General features: G+C 40.6%; 1 protein-coding gene across 2 annotated transcripts in view; it reads left to right on the forward strand.

Moving 5' to 3' along the window:
* The first annotated feature begins 1,379 nt into the window (after positions 1-1,379).
* REV3L (REV3 like, DNA directed polymerase zeta catalytic subunit) overlaps positions 1,380-24,596 on the forward strand; it is a 122,464-nt gene continuing 99,247 nt past the window's right edge. For both annotated transcript variants that reach the window (XM_062632505.1, XM_062632506.1), the window contains exon 1: positions 1,380-2,171. In XM_062632505.1, the coding sequence (XP_062488489.1) occupies positions 2,033-2,171 (139 nt within the window). In that variant the 5' untranslated portion in view covers positions 1,380-2,032. The remainder of the gene's footprint in view (positions 2,172-24,596) is intronic.

Raw genomic sequence — 24,596 nt, forward strand, 5'->3', positions numbered from 1 at the left:
GAAACCAGTTACTCTTGAGTAGACAGGCAAGCTTCCTGTTCATTACAATGAAAAAATGAAGGGTAGCAACTGCCTGACCTGTCTTTTGTTCAAACCTAAAACCAAAACATATGTAAGCAAAATGTGAAACATATGTTCTACATATTGGACTTTTGTCAGATTTTATAGATTTGTACATTTGTCTCCTATCATCCACTCTTGCACGCATATGCAACAATATAATTTTAAATATATGTAAAAATATTTGGCCTTTTTATAGGCTGATACTCCATGCTGCCAACTCTTTTGATATTTGGTGTGGGTTGGGTTTTTTTTTGCTTCCAAATCCTCAGCTCTGAGACAAAGAGACTGTAACAGGAATCTCAGCTCAGGGGTTTTGCCTTATTTTGAATGAAACCCTGCATGAGAGCTGGAAAATGCAAAAAAGAGGTCCTAGAGGATCGAGAGAAACCTAAATCCTCATAAATTTTACCCGAATTCACGTCGGGGAGCAGGGAGGCACCTAAGTCTCGAGACTCGCTTCCTCCCGATCAACGCATGTCTCAGAGAGGCTATCTCGTCCAGTTCTGATGGGGTTCAGGAAGGCTGACCCCAGTCTCAGGGCGCCCATCCCCAGGCGGACAGGGCCCGAGGTGATGGCCTCCCGGCCGCTCCCTCATCCCGCCAGCAACCAGAGCGGGCGGCTCGCAGCCGGACCTTTATTCCTAGGTCGCAGGAAGGTAACGGGCCACCAAGGGGAGACCGGAGAGCGGGCGAAAAAAGAACCGCGGCTGCCGGTGGCCGTGGGGAGAGCGAGCGAGGAGGAGCGCGACAGTGGAGTATGCTGCAAAGACACTGGGCAGGAACAGGGGAGGGAAAAGGCGGCGGCCGCTCACGCGGGGTTGATCAGCCCGGAGGGGCGGCGGGGAGGTGCCAACAGGACGCGGCAGCGGCTCAGCCCCCGCCGCTCCGCGCCCGGCCCCGCCTCGCCGCCACCCGCGCTCTCGGCAACGGCACCAGCCGCCGCCGCCCTTCCACAGTCCGCGCTCCACCCGTCCCCTCCGCCTCCGCCCCGCAAGCCGCACGCAGGGGCCATTACAACCAAAGGGGGCGCAGGCTTCAGCGGGAGCGCTGCCGCTACGCCGCGGCGGGAGTAACGGCGGGGGGAGGCTTCCCCATCTCCATCCTCGCCCCCTTCTCTGCCCCCCACCATTTCTTTTCAATGCCTTATTAGCCCCCGCAACGTGCGGAGTCTCACCTTCCCGCAGCCAGGCGGCTCGGCGTCCAAAATGGCGGCCGACCCAGCTTAAACCTATCCTGTCCCAGCATAGCTCCCTCCCCGCCCCATCCTCGGCTCGGGATTCCGCAGCCTCACCCCAGCCCGCGCGGCCGATCGCCGAATCACCGACACACACACACACACACACCACTACCCCTTCCTCCCCAGCACACACACTCCCTTCCCCCGCCCGCCACCGGGACGAGTAGGGTGAGCACCGGGAAAGATTCCCGCTCCCACCCGAAAGACGGGGGAAGGGCGGGTGTGTGTGTTGGGGAGTGACACCCCCCCCGCTCGTTGCCGCCTTCTCCCAGCACACGGCCCGTCAACCTCCCCGCTCCCCCTATGGTTGCGTCCGTGACATCATCATCATGGCAACAACAGCTGCAGCCAGGAGCCGGGGAGTCGCCGCCGCCGTGTCTGTGGTGTTGCGGGGAGACTGCCCCGCGCTGCCCGTGAGGCCATTGCGGACGGCCGGGCTCTAGAGCCCGCGGGGCGCCCCAGCCAAGTGCGCGCCCGTGTGTGTAAGGGCAGAGGCGGCGGCAGCAGGAGGCGGCGGGGCGGGGGAAAAGAGCGGGCGACAGACAGAAGGAGAAGGCGCGTGCCCGTGCGTGAGACTGTGCGCGCGCCGGCGGGGCGTGCGGGCGGGGAGAGCAGAGGAGAGGCAGGCGGGGGGCTGCGCTCGCTCGCTGCGGCGGGGGGGAGCCGTGCGGGCTCCGCGCTCGCTCGCTCCCTCCCTCAGTGCGTGCCTCGGCGGCGGCGGCGACGAGCAACATGTTCTCAGTGCGGATCGTGACTGTCGACTACTACATGGGCAGCCCGCTGCCCGGCCTGGACCCCTGCCAGTCCCACTTCCGAGAGGCCCCAACCAAGCGGGTGCCCGTCGTGAGAGTCTTCGGCGCCACCCCTGCAGGTAAGGGACCCCCGTCCTTGCTGCCGCCGCCCCCCGCTGCCGCCGGCCGGGCGGGGACAACTCCGCTGCGTCGAGGGTCCTGCTGGCACCGGGCCCGCCGCCGCTCCCCCTACTCCCCCCTCCGTGGCGGAGGCAGCGGCGGCTCGTGCTCTTTGTGGCTGGGTCGCACTCCCCCCCCGCCCGTCTACCCGCACCCGCCGCTGCGGCGCGTCTCACCTGCCAGCGAGCGCGCCGGGCCCAGCCGTCGCCGCGGGGCGGCGGCGGCGGCCGGCGAGGAAGGGACATGCCCCGGCTGTCCCCGCGAGGGAGCCCAGCAGCCGCCGCGGGCGGAGGGGTCATGTCCCGCCGCGCACCTCGCCCGCCCCCCCCGGGCTGGTGGCGGCGGGGAGCAGCGGGGCCGGGGCGGAGAACCCGCTGCTGCCGGGGCTTTGTGCGCGGCGCGGCCGGCGTGGGGGCTGCTCCGGGCGAGCGGCTGCAGCTGTGCAAACACTGGGGGCAGCCGCCCGCTCCGCGTCCCCCACACCCCCGGTAAGGGCAGAATAACGGCGTGTGGGCCCGGGGGGTGGCGGCGGCGGCGGCGGCACACGGAGAGATGTGTCTGCGGGGCGAATAGCGGAAGGGAGAGCGTACAAGGGGAAACCTTTGAACGTGGTTACAAGTGAGACTTCTGCAGTACTTACAAAGTGGGGTTTTATGTTGATCTTACGCTAGCGTGGTACACATCGCGTAAAACGGTAGGCATTGGTGCTGCAGTGCAGAAGGGAACGTCCTAACCGCTGGCCACATGTTGCCCCCCGAGACTTCCTAATGTCACATTCCACTTCTTCATTGCCTCTTCTCAATGGACTCGTGATTATAGTGTTCCCACATCTGCAGTATGGTTTTGACCCTCAGAACAGATTTCTAACAAATATAATATTTAGGAAAATAAATTTAATATTTCTTGTAATTTACCCATACGTTAAGCACCAAGTTGGAAAAAAAAAACAAACCAACCTGTTCTTTGAGATGTTAGACATAATAAGTGTCATTGCTTGTGATCCCTTTTCAGTTATTTTGTGTAATGCTGACCTTGGGCATTAAGGTATTTCTACATATTTTATTGACTTAGGTATTGAAAATGAGGTATTGGTATGTACATTAAATATTAGGCAAGACAGTGAGAAAAAGCGTAATAAAAAAAATCATGTAATTCCCTTCACCCAGTTATAGTTAAGCAGATTTTTTTGTGTGTGTGTTTTTTCTGGGGGGGAGTGGTGCTTTTGGGGTTTATTTATTTATTTGGAATTATCTGTTTAGGCCCAGAGGAGCATGAGATATTAAAGCTGTTATGATCTGATGCATCTGGAGCTCCAAATTATTAAGCGAATGAGTGGGATGAATAGATACAATATTGAAATAGTGGGACCTATCTTATTGTAGTTCTAATTTTGCATACAAAAGAGATATTATGTAATAATATTTATGTAATGGCATGAGTAGCTATTTCATTATTAAAAAATGTAGAGCCTGAGGTTGTCTGGCAGGTAGCAGGCTTTCTGTGCATGCGTGTGGTTAACTCATTAAGGCTTATTTCTTTTAAGAAAATGTTTAGGCTGTGCCATATCATGAATGTGGCATCATAAAGTAAACAGTGAAGTAGTTTAGTTGTCCAGCTATTAGGAGCACAGTAGGAAATCTCTGGCTTCCCAAACCATAAACTTTAATATAAGCTTGCATAATAGAAGTGTTTCTAATTTGTCTTGGTTAGAGAAGACTCTTCACTACAGTCTGCAAAGGAAGTGTGACTTGGCTATCTTCTGTTTTATTTCCTTGTTAAACTTTTTAATGGCTTTTTTTTCCTTTCTGTACCTTTCATGTGTGCTAATAAGCTAAAAGACTTCTTGTTACATCTGTGCATTATCCTTTTCTTTTTTTTTTAAAAAGGAGACAAGTGAAACTCTGTCTCTTTTCAGAGGTGTTGGACCTAAGCAGTCATTGTCAGAAGCAGTGTGACTACAAAGAGAGGGCTATCCAGTTACTCACTTGAAAGTTGAAATATGAAATGAAATTGAGTATAGCCGCTTACATCTACATTGACATTTTCTTTGAGGAAGAAGAAATAGTAAAAAAAACTTACACTGTATAGCAGTGGGATGTACTTATTGTTTGGCTTGCAGGCAGTGTGATGCATGTCTGCACTTGAGTGGGTCTGGGTAAGCATAACCCTTCTCATTGTGTTTAACTTTTATGTCTTGCCTGCAGGAAAGGTGTTCAGTTGCCATGCTGCCTACATGACAGCAAACTATGTCCATGTAGGCTGCTTCACCTCCGGCGTGATTAACTCTGCACAAATCTTAGTATGTTTAAAGTTGTGCGTCCATGCTGTGCAGCTAATTGGAAGCCAGGTTCAGAGCAGACTCCAAGTTCCACCTGCTGAGTGAAGGGGGATTGATTGGTATGTGGAAATGGCTTATGCAGACGTTTAGAAAGTCAGATGTCTAGCAGCACTGTATCTTGTGTCTAGCATCAGCTATGGATGTTGGTTCTGAAGGCACCTATCCATGCTTTCTGCCTCTTGTGGGGTTTGTGCTCAGTGTATTATATGAATGCCAAGGATTGCCAGTGTTCTTATCTTTGAGGGCTTTCTTGTAATCTTGTACTCAACAATTGATTTGTAAAGGTTTGCTGGTACAATCTATAAAACTTAAAGTGGTTTGTGTCATGGTGGCTGGGGGAGGTAAAACCTAGACATTTAATTAGAAATAATGAAAGGATGAACTCCTAGAATGGACTGTGTTGGCAATAATATTTGACAACTTTTTTAGGTCTTTCAAAGAAGAAATTTTATTGTATTTGGCAACATTATGTGAGGTATCTCTTGATGTTCTACATTTTTGTATAGTAAGAGCTTGAAGGGCAAGGAATCAAGGTTTTATTTAAGCTCAAAGATCTGCCTGTTATTTTCTGTTGTTCTGTGAAATATAAAGAGTAAAATTCTGACTACAGTAGCAAAAGGTGAAGCATTACTTGAATTTATGTTTGAATGCATCTTAGCTGTTTGAGCCATTTCATTTCATTTTAGCCATTTGTGCTTGAAGCAGACTGGCATGCCTGTTGGCATAGTGACTTGGACAAAAGTATAATTTCAGAAATTCTACAGCACTGCCATGGTGGTAATGCAATGAAAGCAGTGTTAATACTTTATTGTATAAGATTGTAGATATTATTGAATATAGTATTCTTTGTATCTCTAAAGGAGTCTTGTAATACTGCTGCTTACATTTAGAAAGAATAGGTTTTAATTCATTAGGTAGTGCTCATCTATGAAACAGTTTCATTGTCTTCTCAGAAAGTGTTGTCTGCTAGCTAGGAATTTCTGTAAATACTTTTTATTTAAAAAAAACACAAACAAAAAACCTGTGAGAAATTGCAAGGCCTCTTTATTAGAGTGAAATCATAATGAAAAATTGAATTTTCTGTTTATGGATGGTCTTTTTTTTAATTGGTAATTCTTGAATTGTCATTCTTGTTGCTAAGTTGTGGTGTATGGCTGTATCACAGTTTTGGTTTATTTCCTGCTAGCTTTTGGCCATTTCAAGCTCTTCACTGACCGCTTCAAAATAAGTATGCAGATGCTCAGTTGGGTGTTTCTGTCACGTGCTTATTCAACTGCAGGAAGACAGAACCAAACTGTAAATACATCTATAAAGAAATCAGAGTGAGACTAGATGTCATATCAGGAGAGACGTGAACAAACAAGCTGAGGTTGCTAAGTTATTGCTTCACTTAACAAGACCGAGTGCAAGTAGCTGAGGATACTAATCGTAAACCACATACAAGATACCTGATGAGTTGATGATTTTGACAGATAGTTGAAATATTTTTTAAAAATGAGAAAATTTGGGTGTGATTTGAGTCTGATACACGTGATAAACTTTACAGAAGTAAGTGTACCGTTTAAAATCGCTTGCGTTAGGCTGAGAAATGTGTGTGCAGTTGACAGGAGGGCCTTTGGAGAAGGCAGATTAGGAATTTACCTAAGAAAATCAATGTGTAATTTGAGAAATTGTATGAGTCTGCTGTCCTCAACTGCCACTTACGGTATTTTTTTCTTTTTAAAGGGTTTGTATTTTACATTATGAAAGCACTGATCCAAGAGTGAATCTTACTTCAGGGCAGCACAGAAACTCAGCCAAAGAGGAGGATGTTTTTAAATTACTCTTACATGGTTTTGATTATGAGTTTTTTTTTCTGAGGCTAGGTGTAATTTAGAGTAGGGGTTTACAGCAGCAAAATCTGAATGCATCTCAGGTAGATGTCAGAGTTTTTCCTTGGTTTTCTGAGAGGTGAAAAAAAGCAGAGGCAAATGCTGCAGCTCAAATTTGGCTCCTTTCCAGCAGCAGTAGCTCTGGTATGAGTCTCTGAGGGGGCCTGCTTATCTTCTTTCTTCTGTTCTTCCCTCCCCTTCCCCCTTCACTGACCTGGATAGGCAGTATATCTCATTCCATCCCAGTGTCTTTGCTCCATTGCTGCTCACTTGAGAAGGAATGAGCTCATTGCAGGAACTTCCTTCTTTCTATGCTCAGCTTGTGATTAACTTTTTTTCCCCTTCATTTTTGCTACCATTTCAGGCACTATCCCACAGTGATCATTCCCTGCACTCTCCTTGATTCATTATCCCAGTGTTCATAGCCAAACATCATTCTGGTTGCTGCTACTTCCCATATTCCATTTCCCAGAAGTGGGCACTTGTTAACAATTTTCCATTCATAGTGAGAGGATGCAAAATAGGATACAGCCATTGTGCTGGGGCTTATGCCTCTGCCTTACCTGTTCACACCCTCTCCTAAAATACAGCAGGAGACAACTCTTGATACGGGGTTATTCTGCAGACTGCAGCATGGCCTAGAAGATTTCTAGCATTGTACAGTGTAGCTGTACTTCCAGCGTACCATTTCTGCATCTTGCACTGGCAGGCTTCTCATACTTCTGAAGAGTTATTTGAAAAATAGCCTCATGTTCATTTGTTTCTCTTATCTCCAGAGGTTTATAGTTTCTGTGAGATGTGAAAAGGGCTAGTGTAGGAATGAGAAATTTGAGATAATGTATTTATTCTGAGATTGTTTCCAGTGTTTGAGTTTTGTCAGTGATTTGATTGGACGTCATTAGTTTGTGGCTTAGTTGGTTCTTAAAAGGATGTGTTTTCTAGTATGTTGTGAGTGTTTTGTATTTCAGATTTTTTTGTGGTTTTTGGTTTTTTTTTGTTTTTAAGAACATTCTCCTTGTTTTGAGTCATTCATTACATGCTTTGTATAGATTGCCTGCTGAGTTGTTTGAGCAATGAGAGGCTGCCTGAATAAACTGTGAGATTCTGCTCCACTGGCATGAAACCTGTTAAGTAGCAAATTTAGTAGCCATGTATATACAGCTTGCTGTATTTCTGTTTCTTAAAGAAACCTTAAAATACTGTGACAAAATCAATGTTGTAACTAGAATCCAGATATTGGTTTCATAACCAGTATACTGTTTGCTACTGTAGAGTACCTCTTGGTCAAGTCACTGAATATATTTGTGCTTTTGCAATTCAGTCAAAACAATGCATGTATAACTGACACTATGTGCTTATAACTCCATCATCTGCAGACTTTAAATCAGCAGCATCTCTGTTGGGTTTAATATCTAACTTGGGACTGATTTTTATGGTAAGAGTCCCAGAAATACACTAAAAGCTTATCTGTCTCAGCTACAACTTCCAGTTCTGTTACTCACTTGTGTTACTGGCTGTTGAAAAAGCTTATTTTTCAGTGCGTAAAATGAATCTCCTCTAAATAGCACATTGGCCTGAAAATTGTCTCTCTTATTTTTATCAGAGTAGCACATATCACAACTGAAGTTGGTGGGATTAGACAATCTGTAAACACTCAGTGAGAAACACAGCTCTTGCTTAGTAGTTTTTTCAGTCTGAGTAGACAAGATAAATCTGTGGAAGAAGGAAACAGGTGTAGTAGCACCATGCTATTCATTTCTTCTTAGTATCTAATTTCAGAGTTCCAGTATTGATCATTTAATACCCTCTTCTGCTAACTGTTGTCATTATCCTGGTTTTGTCCTTTACCCTTGATTGACTTGACTGGCCTCTGCGTGCACTGGGCCTCTGAGAAGGATGATGATGACAATGAAAATGTAACCATTTGGAAAATGGCAGCATGAATACTCATGCTAAAAGATTTACAGTGGATGTTCAGTCTCACAGATGAAGCAACTGAAATCTTTCAGGATGATTGGACAGGGTCACTGGAGATTCAGTCCCGTGTTATGGGAGATTATTAGTGAGCTCCACTTTTTTGTTGTTGTTTGTTGTTGTTGTTGGCTGTTTGGTTGTTTTTTGGTAAGCATTCTGTATCTCCAGCTATTGCAAAGCCAACATCTAATCCTCCTTATCTGTCATAACTGGATGTTGAGTTGACAACCAGTGAACTTGCTTCTTTCTCTCTGTCCTCCATGTCATACTTACTGTCCCTGTGTGTTACAACTGTGTGCATTTTTTAAGTTCCTGTATAAGTCTCCTTTGTATTAAATACATTCTATGGGGAAAACATGTTTCATTGTCTATTGAAATGCTATCTCACATTTCAGGGACATGTTCATGACAGACACACAGCTAGGTATACCTGTGTAAAGAAAAGAATGCATTTGCTTAGGGTCGTACACCAAATCAATTGCAGAACTGATAGTACAATGAAGAAGCTATTGTCTACAAGCACTGGTATTTCTGTGCTGCTGCCCTGCCCACTAATAAATTAATCAAAACAATAAAATAATGGTTTTTAATATGCTGTCAAAGGTAGTTGTGATAACAATTACAGCATTAAGGCCTAGGCTTGATTAACAAGGTCCAAGGGCTGATTGCAGAGATCTGCCATGAAATCTGTATAGTTCAGCTGTAATTGCACTGTTATTCATGGTACCTACATGTATTCTGGTGAAACCAATAATTTTGAGAAATGCAGTAGAATAGTATATAAGATTGCAAACAGGCGGTATTTCTCTGCTTGTGATACAGTTACTTCAAGACTGAGGATAGAGCACAAATATACAAGAATCTAAACAAATACCGGGAAAGTTTGTACTAGATATAGGGACTGTCTGAAATGCCAGTGTTTGCATAGGCTTCATTCATGCATGTTTGTTAAGGTTCTTTTCTTTCGAGAGCTGCTTTTTATTACAGAGAAAGTTATAAGGTGTGTAGAAATTTGTGGGGTTTTTGGCAAGGCATTTAAATAAAACTTCACACTTGCTGGCTGGGGTGGACCATATGGCTTATTAGGGAACTGTTTGATGTCTATATGCTCCAGCCTTTCTGTAATCAGCATGCAGACGGCCATTTCAGATAAGTTCTTCCCCTGCTCAGATATATAGATATAGATATATATATATATATATATATGCAGTCCATCATGTTGACTGCATGTTTATGAGTTCATGTTATGTGACCTTGGCATACATGTGCGTGCCTTCTCAGATTCTCAGGTTGTGGAGTTGTCGTACTCAGATATTCAGAAGCCATCTGGCTGTGGTTCTTGGGCAGCCAGCTCTACATGCCCCTGCTGGAGCAGGGGTTTTGGATCAGGTGACATCCAGAGGTCCCTTCCAACCTCAACCATTCTGTGATTACTGAGATTACTCTCATCAGCAGTGAGTATCCAGGTGCTCTGTACAGCCTGTTCTTGTGTCCAGGTAAACACAGTTGCATCCAAATGATGTGGAAAGGTTGCCAAGGAGCTGTCTTTGAGTTGATTACCCTACACCTGTGAAACTTACTGTAAGGTTTTGGCAGTGTTAGTGAAAACTGATTCAGATTTTGAAAGCAGAAGAAATGAAAGAATATTCACTACAGAGACCATTGCCAGGTTGCGACTGTCCCCCAGTGACAAGTTCATTTCCTAAAAGTTACAAAGAAAGTAGGAGCAGCCACTGCTTATTTACATTCAAGTTGTGCCTCTACTGTTTGCTGACTAAACCAGTGTTTACTACAGCAAGGTTGTATGTCCTATTTTAGGCTCAATATCAACATGTGATGGTGAGAATATTGAAGGGGCTGTGGAATGTTGCACCTAATCCATAATACTTGGCATTACTCCTCGGGGGAGGTTTACAGTACAAGTTTTCTGAATTTTGTATAATGAGATGTATAATGAGTCTTTCATTTTGTGTTTGAAACTACCTAGGTGGGTTTCTGCATAGCACAGATCTAAGCAGTGGGAATTGGAAATGATTCAGCCCTCACTTCTGCAGGTACTGCTTTCAGATCAGTAATGAACAAACTTCTGTTGCTGCCACCCTATTATATATATTATCCACATGAAGAGGTTATTTCCTGGAGTTCTTGATACAGCACCTTTTATATTTCCTTTTTAAAAGTTATCAATTTAACCTAGCAAAAATGTTACAAAGGACTTTCATTGCAGGTGAATCTTCATGTTCTTGTATGTTTTTATCCATTAACTGTTAAGCAAATGGTTTTGTGGCATTCACATTTGTAAGCAGGGAAACCTGTTTTACTACTGTCTGTAGGAAATTAGAAGAACTCACAGGCAGTTTCATACATTGAGGTAAAATTAATCTGTTTTTAGAAATACTTGATACCAGATACTTTAGATTTTTGAATGTTTGAATTAGCTTTGTAGAACTGAGACTTAATCGTCTTTACTAGTAGACTGAAATGGTAGCAGTAAAACCAACCTGTTTCTGCTGTATTATCTGTTTGTCTTTCCAACAACAGAAGTGTGTCTTTACCCTCAGATTAATGTTAGGGTTGGAACTGAACTCTAGAGATCGTACAGTTAGTCCAGGTGCACTGCTCTAAGCAGGGTCAGGTATACCAGCTCCAAGGATGGAAATGCCACAACCTGTCTGGGTAAATTCCCATGTTTGACCATCCTCGTAGTAAAATAAAACAAATGAGGAGGGAGGGCAGGGGGAATGTGGAACCCAAACCCGCATAAAGGTTGGGCTTTTTTTTAAAAGTTTCTTCTGTTTCAGTTTGTGCCCACTTCCTGTTGTCCATTCAGTGGGCACCACTGAGGAGGAGTCAGACTCACTCTTCTTTTCTGCTTTCTATCAGGTATTTATATACATGGAATTGTTAAGATCCTTCTGCCCTGACGCCAATCCTTCCCTTCCTAAGGCTACAGAATTCCTGGCTCATGAAGCCTTCCCTTGTATGTCCGATGCTCCTAGCCCTTAATCATCTTCATGGCCTCTCTCCAGTATGTCCATGTCTGTCTTGTACTGGGGAACCCAGGCCTGGACCCAGCACACCAGATGTGTCTCACCAGTGCTGAGTATAGAAGGGTCACGCCCCTCAACCTCCTGGTAGTGTTCTTCCTAATGCAGCTCAGGACACCATTTGCCTGAGGCACATTGCTGGCGCCTGTTCATCCAGGACCCCAGGGTCCTTCTCTGCAAAGCTGCTTTCCAGACAGTCTGCCTTCAGCCCTCAGTGATGCATGGAGTTGTTCCTCCCCAGGTGAGGACTTTGCTCCGTGCTTGGAGAGCTTCATGAGGTCCCTCTCTGACCATTTCTCCAGCCTGTCAAGGTCCTGCTGAATGTCAGCACAACCCTCTGGTGTATAAAGCACTCCTCCAGATTTTATCATTTGCAAACTTGCTGAGGGCACACCTGTACAATATCCAGGTCACTAATGAAGTTGTTAAACAATATTGGCCTCAATATCGACCTCTAGAGTACACAACAAATGACTGGACTCCCATGTTCCATTATTGCAAGGCTGCTTCTCCTCACTTAAGTTTCATTTCTCTCCCCACTGCATAAGAGTTAAATCTGTTTTAGAGCTCTCCAGTGTGTGTTTTGTTGTTACCTCTTCCTTTTTTTAACATGCCATCCTCTGAGGTGAAAGTATATGCACTTCATTTCATTTTTTTATTACAGCAAGGTTTCTTTTGTAGCATTTATAAAATTTCTATGTAGCTATCTCAGGTATGGTATAACTGTGTAAAAGTAATGAATCCTAGGTCTATATTTTCTGGGTTTTGATAGTGTGTTTTACCTGAACAGAAAACATAGGAATGATCTAAAATAACTGAATTTAAGTCATCATTTGACTAAAAAGGTATTCTGTGTCAAAAATACAGTTTTAAATGTCCCATGTTTTTCTTGCGTCAGAAAAGCGGCATATGTTGTGCATAACGTAATTTAGTTTGCCATGCAGGTCTTTGGGTTATTTTTTTATGTATGGTTCTTATAGAATTTGTGCATTCATGTGTACATCTGTAAATCTGCAGTTCCCATGCAGGGATTAATTTAGTATCTTTACAGTCTATGTTCCTGTTTTGATCTGATGCATTGAAAAACCCAAAAGAATACAAAAAGCAAACCTCAGAAACCCCACTCACAGAACTCCCCACCTTAGTATAGATGGGAAGAACAGAATAAAGTTCTGCTAAGCATTTACAGATTGTGCCAGCATGTCAGATTTAGGTGAGCTTCTGTTCTTATGCAAACAGTTGGAAGTGTAATCAAGGAAATAAATAGTAATTTTTAACCACTGCTGTATTAAAGATGAAAGACTTAAGAACAGAAACCAGTTGTTTTAGGCAGTGTGCAGATAATGGTGGATAGTCCTCACTCAAAAAAAAATTATGTTCTGTATAAACAGAGCATTAAAAGGTGTAGAAAGAGTGATATGTTACGAAAACAGATGGCATGGTAATATTGTTAGTCATTATTTTGAAGTGGAATTTTGTAAGAGGGATTGCCTGAATGGAAAAAAAGGAGGAGGGGAGGATGTGTTGAAAGGAAGGCTGGGAATGGAAAGGAGTATGTAGAGCATGTGAGGTGAGCTGGGGAAGGGGGGGTTGGTGGAAGGAGAGTGCTGAGAGCAAGGACTGCGGAAAATACTGATGTTAGAGTTGCAACAACAGGGACCAGTTATCTCAGGCTTCTCCCTTTTGGTTTCACTTGCTTTGGCTCATGGGGCTGATTCATCCCCTGGAATTTCTTATCTCCAGACTTGTGGCTGGAAGTAGACGAGGTGTTACATGAGGTTTATTGCTCTGTGCAGTGGGAGAAGAAAGAAAGAAAACAAAGTCGTCCGTCCCCCCCCCCCTCCCCCCCCGGACTGACTGAGAACTGTCCAAGAGGTATAGAACATACCAGAGAACTACAGTATTCTCGTGATCACTGTGCTGTTTGTGAGCATGTTCGATGTTGCCTGCTTTCATGGAAATTTGTATTATTTTTAGGTTAAGGGATAATAAAATTATTTCTGAATATCTGGTGTTCATCTTCCCAGTGTACCAGTAGAAATAAGCTAAAACCAGCCAGACTTAAAGCCTGACTTTGCAGCATGATGCATGTACAGGAAAATATATCTTTTGCTGGCAGAGAAAGATAGGTGGGTCTGAAAAATGTAGCTGTGTATGTGGCAGATTTAAAAAAATAGAACAAAAAACAGAAGCAGGTCATTTCTTCAACTGATCTTCTCTTCTTTAGTGTAAATGAGCTTTCTGTAGCCTGTTTGTCATGTTCTTCACTTGCTTCTATAAAAATCGTACTTGGTTTTGTGTAAGCTTGATTTGCTGAAAGAAAAACCTTAGCCACATTTTCCTTGTTACAAGTTAGTCTTTGGCTTTTTTTAGGGTGTCATTCTCTTATGGAAACCACTAGCAATGCAGAGTTTTAATTTTATTAATAACTTGGCTTCTGTAGCCATATAACTCATTAAACTATTTAATGTCACTGAATGTTTGAATTCTATAGTTTTTAAAGGAAAGGATGAGTGATTGCAATTTTTTTTTATTTTTTCTTTTTTTTTTTCCATGACCAGGGACTTGGTATTTCCATAGCAGTACATTGATAGTGAGAGGCTGAAGCTTATGCATTTGACAGTAAAGTTGTGGAGATGAAATGGTGATGGAAAAATAACAGTAGATCAGAGTGGCTAGAGAACCTTTAGTAAGAAGTTGGTTTAGGAGAAAACCTAGTGACTTAAGATTGCAGTGTAATGCTTTTATTATCTGAAGATACATAATTTGATATAACAAGGGTCAGGAGAAGCACAAGTAATGTTTAAAACTGAGCATTACAAAACTTTGGCTGTTTTTACAGCTGCTGTGCAGCAGCTATCAGCTGAAGCTTGAATCTGCATGTGCTTCTAAGACCTGAGTTTTCAGATCCAGTCATTTGGATTTTTTTCTTTTATATTTAGTAAATGATTTTAAATGTTTTATGATATGCAGTATTAAACAGGAGTTTCTTAGTCAAAGAGTTTGATGCAGTTAACTGTCACATTGCAGTAACGTTGCTTTCTGAAGCAGTGTGATTTTATTTGGCTTGTGCATGGACAAATGCACAATGTGTTTATTTGTTAGTGTTTTTACACTAGGAAGTCACTTAGAATTGTGGGGGAGAGGGAAGAGGGGGGAAAAGACTGATGCAATAGATTTGCTGAGCTGATATGAGGCTTGGGGGACAGTGTGTGTTTCTTTTTTATGGAGGTAGACTCAGTCTGTTTTCCTCAAATAATTGGGTTCTTTATTAACACGGTGTAATTGAGGTTTCAGCTGATCTACAGCTGAAAATAGCTTACTGTTTCCAAGTATTCTGTGAGCTGCTTATTGATGCTGTAATGAATAACTAAGGAAAAGTAGATAATTTTCTACCAATTGTTTTTTCTGAATTATTGCAGACACTGAATCTCTGCATAAGAATTCTGCTGTTTCAGTTCATCAAAACTGAAACAGGATACTGCTAGTACTAGAGGTAGTGTATTCATGTGAGGATTACATATATGAAGAGAAAAAAAAGGTAAACATAAAACTTAGGGAATTGTAAGTCCATTCCATCTGCATTCATAAAGGAATCTCAACTTTTTTCCCATCTGAGCATTATTAAAACAGTTTCTTAATTTCTTCAACTATGTAGTGATCTGTAGATAACAGCCATTCCTTAATGTAACTAGACGTGATAGACTTAAATATTCTGCTACTCTGGATATAAGCCTGGCTCTTCAGTATCTGTGAATTGTGTATTTAAATGCATACCTAGAACCGTAGTATTTTTGACAGACTAGAACCTAGTATAGTGGTTACAAATCTTGTAACAGTCCTCAACAAAATTTTGCATGTTAAAATTTAATATCACTTGATTTTTTCAGCTTTTTTTTTTTTTTTCCAGTTAAGTTGTAATTGGAAATTTCTGCAACTGTTGTGTAGATATCCTTCATTTTCTTGTAGTTTGTAGGGGAGGAGAGGAGAAGTTATCCACTAAATCTTTGGCTCTATCAGTATCAGAGTGATAGGGTATGAGTGCAGCCTCTTCTGATTATACTTTGAAGTTTATGTTTCATTTGTCACTGTGAGTTTGTTAGGAAAAATGAAAATATTAAAAAAAAAAATTGTTTGAAAAATCAGTTTAACGGTAAAACGTCATTAAGGATGATAGTGTTACCTATACAAAAGGAATGACTTCTAGTAAACTCCTATAGAAGTGATGCTTTTTAAAGTACAGTTTTTCTTTCTTCATTGTAGCACTTATATTCTCTCAATTTTGAAAGAAATGTGAGATCTGGAGGTAGTTTTATGTAATGTCCTAAAAATTCATTTTATGAAAGGAAAAAAAAATTCATATTCTGAAGTACAGCAGCTGTTTTACACATCTGATTACAATGACTGTTTTTTTCCAAAGCATTATATTTTAAGCAGTCTTTAATGTGACTGTTTAATGTATTGTGATAATTAATACATAATATAAAGGAACTTTTTGTTCTCTTTCATACTATTGTTTGCAAGCTGGGATCGGAATTGAAAGAATACAGATTTTTGTATGTAAGGAAGCAGTCTTTTTTTTTTTTTTAACATGCTGAGTTGTTTGGGCTTTTTTCTATTTTTGATTAGTTTCTAGTTGACCCAAAGAATTCATCACCATGATACCTTACATATTTTACCAGGAGAAAAGTGTTTTTTCATCAACCTATGTTCTAGTAGCTGCCAGCATTTAGAACAAGGAAATCTCCAAGTTGATATTGGAGGCTAGCCATGTAAAAGGATAGGGCGCCAACTGCATGAAGTGTTTTTCTGGCAGATAGCTTCTGTGTACACTCATCCCTAGCTCAGAAGTAAATCTGATCTGAGGTAGTTTCTGCTTTTGTGAGTTAGCTCAGGTTTAGTTCTTGAAGTTCTTTAATTAATGAAGCATAGGTCACATTTGCAGTGAAAATGGTTGCTCTTTGACCGTTTTTGTAGCAAGCACAGTGAGGTCAAGAGCTCTTTTTCCAGTCAGGAGCTTCAGTCACATTTTAGAATAAGCTCAGTTGCAACTGGACATCATTGTCGCTCGTTGCCAAGCTGTACATTTAACTGTTTAGACTTTAAAATGCTTCCAAAAATCATCTCTCATGAGGCTTAGGTATTTCTGCATAGGCCCAGTAATAGACAAAAGGCTTTACTCCAAAGAGGTTTGCAATGGCTAGAATTGTTGCAGTTTTGTTTTAAAATTTGCTCAAGCAGTTAAGAAATCTGTAAACAAACAAACAAAAAATCAGACATTTTCTACTGTTGGTAAAGAATGTGATGAAAATGGAGTGATCTTTTCCAAAAGTGAGAAATAAACTGAAACAAAAAGAATTGTGGGTGCAGTTAAAACTCCTAATTTCCGTTAAGTGAAAGGTGAAAAAAGTGAGAAATGCAGATGATGATAATTAGTATTTACGTAGAAATGGGTTGCACTTTTCCCAGTGGGGAGACAAATATTTATGTTCTGTAATTGTCTGTTAACTGAGATCTTGATCCCTCACTGTTGAATAGTAGCAGCCACAATAATAGGATTAATGTGTCAAAAATGTCACATTTTAAGTTTTGGCTTTTTTTGTTAACTTGCCCTTATTGTAGGAAATCATGTATTCGATCTTTCTTTGTCTTAAGACAGTGTCTTAATATTGGAGACATTGTTAAAATTTCAAGGGACAATTTTAAGTTGGGTGTAAGTAAGTTTGTCGGTAGATGATTTAGCTAATGTGGTTCCATAACATCATGACTTGATTTTTCAAAAGTATGTTATTTACAGTTCCTATAAAATCGGTGTATTTCTAGTTATCTACAGGAGTTCCACCCTTACGGCCACTTTTTTGACAGAAATGTTCTGCAAATGTTTTTATTTAGAAACAATGATTAGAGTCCTATGTTTCTTCTCATGCATGATTGTCAGGGGTGGCTACTTATTTGTAAGAGAGAATAAGCAGAAGTCACACTCTCATGTGTGATTTGGGTATGAGATTAAGCTTTTTGTTCTTTATGACCATAAGTTTTAAGTGGTTGCTATTTTTTTCATGCAGTCGTAACTTCAAGTTTTTGTCTCCCACACAGCTGCCCTACACAGAATGTTATACTTCAAGACCTGAAAACCTGGTAGAAGTGGGATAAATCTAAAGGCTTGCCATATCAAACCACTGCCCTTTTAAGTAATATCTCTGTGTTTGGTCATTACTTTATACTTCTACTAATTAAAGTTATTTTAAATGGGATTAAACTCTTGGAAGAGAATAATTCATTCAAGTTGGCCTTTCAAAATTATGATCAGGTTGAAAGCTGAGAATTACATGCAAAACATTTGCAAAGACATTTGACTTTTCTTTCTTTTAATTCTATTCCTGCAAAGAGGGATTTTTTTTTGAGTATTTATCTCATATATATGTACATTACTGCATTTCTGTCTGCCATATATGCAGTTAGCAAATGATTTTGTGTTTCAAAATACTGAAGTAATTCTTTAATTTAGTTATTAAAGGTGTATAATGAAGACAGAAGGATTGAATGACTTGTACAAGGTCATGAGGGGTTTGAAGTGGTATTTGTCCTCCTTTTCTTGCCTTTAGGTGTCTTAATCACAAGACCATCATTTAATATAATGATATGCACCAGTGCTTCTAAGAATTCTTCACAAGAAATGTGCCTTTATGCTATAATAGTGTGTGTAGATTTGTCCAGCTAAACTAAGTGAGCAATAGACTGGAAACAGACATTGTAGAATATGTATTGAAAAATCATAAACAAAAGGTGTTATTAAAAGGTTATATTTTGAAGGAACTAAAGATGGTTGTGTTCATGGATTTCAGCTTATTCCATTCAAGTTTGTGCTTTTTTCATCAAGTGTTAAAGATCTGGAGTATTCTGTGCTGATAAATCATTTCAAAGACTGACAGCATAGCATTTTATTTTCTGAAGATTAAAGTTTTGACTGTGCTGTGTCTTCCCGTATTTTTGAACCATATTCAAGCGCAAATCTAGTGTACTAATGCTAGTACACTTCCACTTTCTGAAAGAATTGTTTGAAGGATAGCCCCTGACATAGTTTGGCTCACACAGTTTCTTTCTTAAAAAAAAATCCTGGACAAGGAAACTTGGCAGACAATCCTATTGGAAAATAATAAACACGCCTCTGCCAGAGGTGTTTGAATTTGTTACAGTCATCTGGTCTGGACTAGTAGCTGCTTAGAGATCTATGAATAGCAACATTAGAGGCAGAGGAGCAATTTTTCTGCAGGCATAGGGTTGAAATGATTCTTATTTGGAAGTCTGCCTTTGTCATCAAAGACTTAAAAGCACAATGTTTTTGTTTTGGTTTGTTTTTTCTTTGAAAGGTTCCCCCCCCCCCCCCCCCCCCCCCGAAGAAAATAATATGTGGCAATAAACAGAATGTAAAATTTGCTGGGATGTTCATTTTAGAACAGAACAGTGCAGAGGTACCCCAGTGACACTGGTGAAGGGTTTTCTGACCAAAGACAAGACAAAATATAAATAGCTTTACCTGTGTTCTTAAATCTCAATATCTTTTGGTGGTCTTGATGCAATTCTTTTCTGCTTTTCCAAGAAATAAATGAATTCTTTGTCCCTTAAAGGGCTAGGGCTCCAGGGGTTTTAATAGTCAGTTTCTCTTTAGAGCCGCGCAAGAGTTACTATTACTTGCTCTCAATACAAGGTTTTCAGGTGGTTTTCCCAGGTCACAACCATCACTATTAATACTATGGTGTAGTGGTCACCTGTGTGAGAAGTTCCCATTGGTCTGTGTTTTGCTCTTGATGCACTTTGTGTTTGTTTTACTTCTGATATATTCAAGTTTATTGACTATGATTTGAAATTATCAGTTAGGTGTTTGTGTTAACTATGCAAAATGCTTTTTAAGCACAGGTTTTTATTCCTGATTATGGTCTGTTTCCTCCAGGTGTCCAGGTGTTTGAATGTCCATTGGAAGCAGTAGCGTTGGAAGGGGAGTCTGATGGTTAGGGTGTTAAAGTTCAGATTTTGTTTTCCCATGAGTTTCCTGTAGGGCTTTGGAAAATGCTACTTAAATCTATGGAGATATAAAGCAAAGTAGAAACAAAGTCCTAATTTTATAAGTTGGCACAGTGCTGCACTGGTAATCTGATCTAAATAATTTGAATCTACGTTACCGTATTTTCACTTTTTGGTCTAATTGCAAATAAATATAATTTTCTTCATTATTCTGAACTTTGCTGTCAGTACTTCCAAGTTCTTCTGTTCTGCATGCCTGAACAAGTTTAAGTGTGTCAGTTGTTTCTTAAACTCACTGTTGACAATGCCATTGTTGTTATTCAAAGGATTAAATTAAACCTTTCTCTCAAAAGGACTAGGAGCTGGGACAGTGAAATAGACTTCATTGTCCAGAATTAAAGTGATACCATTAGTACTGGAAATAAAATGCAAATACTTCCAAATCTGAAACACAGAAACGGGAATATTTGTGTTCTGTGATAGTGGTGTCCTCAGAGATTTTTCTAGACTTTAACTAGGGCTTCATATAGTTCTCTTTATTGCTTTACAGAACTGGATACACCCAGAGAATCTTGTTTTGTTTTTAATGTTGATGTTGACTTTACACTTCAATAGCCCCAAAACATTCTACTAATTAGTAATCTTTAAGGACTGTGAGTTAACTGCACCAGTAACTGTCCAACAGACCTCAGGGACAAAAAAAAAATAAGGAGGTATGATTTGTCAGTGTACTTCTGAACCTGGATAAACTACTTCTGTCTCCTGACACTGGACAATTAGTGTGAAGTTGTTTCATGGTTTCAGGCAGACAGCCTTTCTGTTCAATTCTTGGAAATGTAAGTAATTGCTTCTGAGGAAAACTAAATGCTCTTTTAAGGTGTGTCTTCACTAAGTAATTAGCAACAGTGCTTTTGTTTCTTGCCCAAAAGTGTATCATGCCATTTATATTGAAAACCTGCATGTGCTTTCAGATTTGGTCAAGTTTGCTTGCTTTAGGGAAAGTCATGCATTGGAATTCAAGCCTATTTATTTCTCAAGCTTGCTATGGTTTATTCTGGTAAAATTATTTGAGGGCCTGTGGTCCTCCAGTCCTGTTGCTGCAGTTGTTCTCGAAGGGCATGTAAGCTGACATAATGTGCTCATAAAAGCTCTTAAAGGACCTCGGCATGAAAAGTAGAATATACCACAGAAATATACGGATGAGCAAAACCAATATTGAAGATGCATAATCACTTAATGGTGTCTTACAGGGTTAACTTGGGGCTTCAGATCTGGTTGCTAACCTTTGAGTTTTCCATGGGGTAACCAGCTGCAAGGGTATCTAAACACATGTGAATAAAGCAAAAGCTGTTTCAAAGATATGGAGACAATCACTTATCTGACAATGGAAATGTCCTGGGTTCAGCCGTAGGAGTCATTTTTCTCCTTGTTAGTAACTGGTGCAGTGCTGTGTTTTTGACTTTAAGCCTGGGAACAGCGCTGATAACACTGTTTTTAGTGGCTGCTCAGTAATGTTTAGTCTGACCAAGGACTTTCTGAGTCTCATGCTCTGCCAGGGAGGAGGGGAAGCTGGGAGGAAGCAGAGACAGGACACCTGACCCAAACTAACCAGAGGTATTCCATACCACAGCATGTCATGCCCACTATATGAACTGGGGGCAGTTACCCAGAAGGGCTAGATCACTGCTCGGTCAGGCTGGGTATCGGTCGGTGGGTGGTGAGCGGTTGTATTCTCTTCCCTTGTTATTTCCCTTATTATTATTGGTGGTAGCAGCAGTGATTTGTGTTATACCTTGGTTACTGAGCTGCTCTTATCTCAACCCATGGGAGTTACATTCTTTCAATTCTCCTCCCCATCCCTCTGGGAGTTGAGGGGGAGGAAGGGGGGAAAGTGAGTGAGTGAGCTGCGTGGCTGACTGGGCTTAAACCACGACAGGAAAGGAAAAGTATTTAGTAGCTTCTAGTCCTTTTTGTTTTCTTTTAGGTCTAGCTTGTTCCATTCCAGTAGTTGTAGCATGGGAAAACAATGGTCTGAGAAGATTACAAGATGTGTATTTTGCCTTCAGCTGAATAAAAGACCTAAGAGTTGCTTGTTTCCCTTGGGTAAAAAGCAATGAAGCCACAAACAAACAAACACACCCCCCCCCAAACCAAACAAACGCTATTAATATGGAATAAACTAATTTCAAATGTTTACTTGGTAATAGCTTCATCAAAATTTATATTTGAAATGCATAAAATTACCTCTCATAACTAATCTACAGTGTTGTCTCCAAATTCTGTTACTGTGATAAAGAAGACTTCATTTTTACTTACAAAATGTACAGTGTCCTAGGAGTTGAATGGATTATATTTTGTTGAGTTTTGTTCCTATCCCTTTGCTCCCTCTTTTAGATAGTATTTAGTCCTAAAACTTTCCAACATGCTTTTTGTTGTTTTGGGTTTGTTTTTTTTTTTATTTATTTTCCTGATAAGTAACTACTCTCGCTTTTGTGCAGTAACTCCTTAGTCCACATGGACCTTTGATTAATGCAGTGAGATGTCTGTGTTTTGTTTAGATGTTGTTATTTCAGTTATCAGGTTGTAGTGAGGAGCTTAATGAAGCCCTATGGGTAACTTGAATGTGGAATGTTACCCACCCTATTACTAAAATACGTAGCTTTTAAACTGATTACAGATAAATAGTGAGGTCTCACTTTGATCCAATTAGATGATGATGATGGTTATTTTCTCAGTGCATGGGAAATACAAGTTCTGTTGCATTCTCTAATCATTCCTGTAGCTTTTGATGGTCCATTCAACTCAAAAGGTTAATACAGTAAGATTTTAAATACTTATATTAAACTTGTAATGATATTTGACTCCTTTTTCTAAACATGGTAATCAGTAGACATAAATTTTCAAAACCTGAATCAACAAAGTCCTGTTAGTGTAATACATGCTATTCCTTGCCATCTTCAATTTAAGCAGGTTTTTGTGTAAAGCCAAATTTCTTAAAATAATAGCAGCAATCCCAGGGGGCATAAAAGAAAGCATCCTGGGAAGACAGGTAGACCTGAGTTTTTTGATTTATCAACTTTGTTTTCAAATGAGAACCAGTTCTGCAGTTGTAGTTGTGAAGAAACATTCAATGCCAAAACCAAGTCAATCTAATGAAACGCTGTCTGCTTGAGCTGTCAGAGGGCTTGAAACAGTAACTCTGAGGTATGAACTAACCAGTTCTCAAAACCATGCCTATGTGAGTGCCAGTAGTGATGTTCTAAAATGTTACTTTTACTCATTGAGCTCTAGAAAGTACAACCGGTCTAGATGGTCTCCAGAGGTTTCTTCTCACCTCTTCTGTCAATTTGTTCTGTAACAGAAGAATTGCATTTAATATACCTGCATTAAAATAAGTTTATCCAGTTACTTTGTATTTCATGTTTACATCTTTGTTCTGTTGAAGCATTTTAACGTATTCTGTTGGATCCAATTAAAAGAAAGTATACCCAAGTCATTTCTACGTAGTATTTGTTAATGGAATTGAAACTAAAAACAAGTTTTCAGCTCTTCTTAAGTTTTGAATGAGAGAAGTCTGAGTTTAACAGTGCTCTTTTAGTCCTGCAAGTAAAATTTTAGAATGCAGACATTTCAACTGGAGTGCTCCTTGTTTGAACACACACACACACACACACACACACACACACACACACACGCTGTTAACTGCCATATGTAGAAATAAAATCTATATGATTACAAATGTTATTGTTGTTTTAATATACAATCTATCTTGTGTTCAATTTGACTCTTTTGAGCTCTATGATAAAAACATTAATTCTTGCATGCTTTTGCACATATGTTTTTGGTATTGTTATTGATGTATTTTTATATTTGTATTCTTCTACTGTTTGTTTTATTGCAGCTTTATTGTTCTTTAACCATGTGCCAGGAAGTATAAATATACTGGCTCTTTGTGGCCTAGTGAACAATATTGATTCTAATTGTAATAAAACTGGTGAAAGTGATTTAAGGTGAGCATGTCACCTTATATGTATGCTTTAATTTGTTCTGAATTATATGTAGTTGCAGAGTAGGATCTAGAGTTTGATTTTTAGGAAAGTTTAATAACTTAGGGGGCTTAATCACTTTAAAGAGCATAAATATTTCATATGATAAGCTATTTTTAGTGCAAAATGGCTGTGAAATTAGTTTGTATCAGTAATGTATAATATTAATAGAATTCAAGGAAGGAAAAGAATTGCAGAAAGTGAAACAGTGCAACAGCCATACAGAGTTATGTAAATCACCTGATAGAGTTTGGGTATTCAGAGTGGGATGTTGTATGTAAGAACAAAGAGTGTAAACAGTGCCCATCATACAGAAAACAGTGACTGCAAGAAGAGTTTTGGATCATTGAAGACCAGCAGCTGAGTATCAGTGTAATGATAAAAGAGCTAATGTCATTTTTGGTTACGTTAATAGCAAGAGAATGCTTAGGAGGTTGAAGGTAGTGTTTGTGAAACAGATGTGACAAGCAGTGTGTCCAGTTTCTGTGCCAGTATTTTAAATTATGTTGAAAAAACATGGAAGGCTCCATAGATAGCTCAAACATGTTTTCTCCTCCTCTAGAGGATATTAAGATACATTTTGGTTAGATTGTAGTAGGAGCTTGTGAAGAAATGATGAGAACTTCTGGTCTACTGTAGAAAACCATGGGAAGAACAAATGCCTGAAATTTAAGCTAGTCAAATTCAAACAACAGCTCAAACAGATATAAAGCAAAGAAGATTTTTGAGAGAGAGGAGTTTAAGGGATTTTGAACTGCATGTTAAAGGAGATTGATGGCCTTCTTGTCTCCTAAATGGATCTTTCTAGAATGACTTACTGGATGACCAGGTTAACTTCTGGGTTTGTAATATCCTGGAAGGTATGAGTTCCAGTTCCCCATTACACTCCTTGTGTTATCTCAAAGCTTACTGGCTTGTGCTGTTCTAATCTGTGTGTGAAGAGACAACCGCAAGTATAGATAAAATCCGTGGGTAGGAGGATTGTGTTTTCTGCATCTTGGAGCTGGTGAGAGAGCTCACTAGCTTTGCAGCACCGTTCTAATGGTGTTACCCTGTAGTAACAGCTCTGCAAACTGTCATGGCAGGA

The sequence above is a fragment of the Pezoporus occidentalis genome, unplaced genomic scaffold (assembly GCF_034315485.1).
Source record: "Pezoporus occidentalis ecotype Australia unplaced genomic scaffold, CSIRO_AGI_Poc_V1 ctg39, whole genome shotgun sequence".
Classification (NCBI taxonomy): domain Eukaryota; kingdom Metazoa; phylum Chordata; class Aves; order Psittaciformes; family Psittacidae; genus Pezoporus; species Pezoporus occidentalis.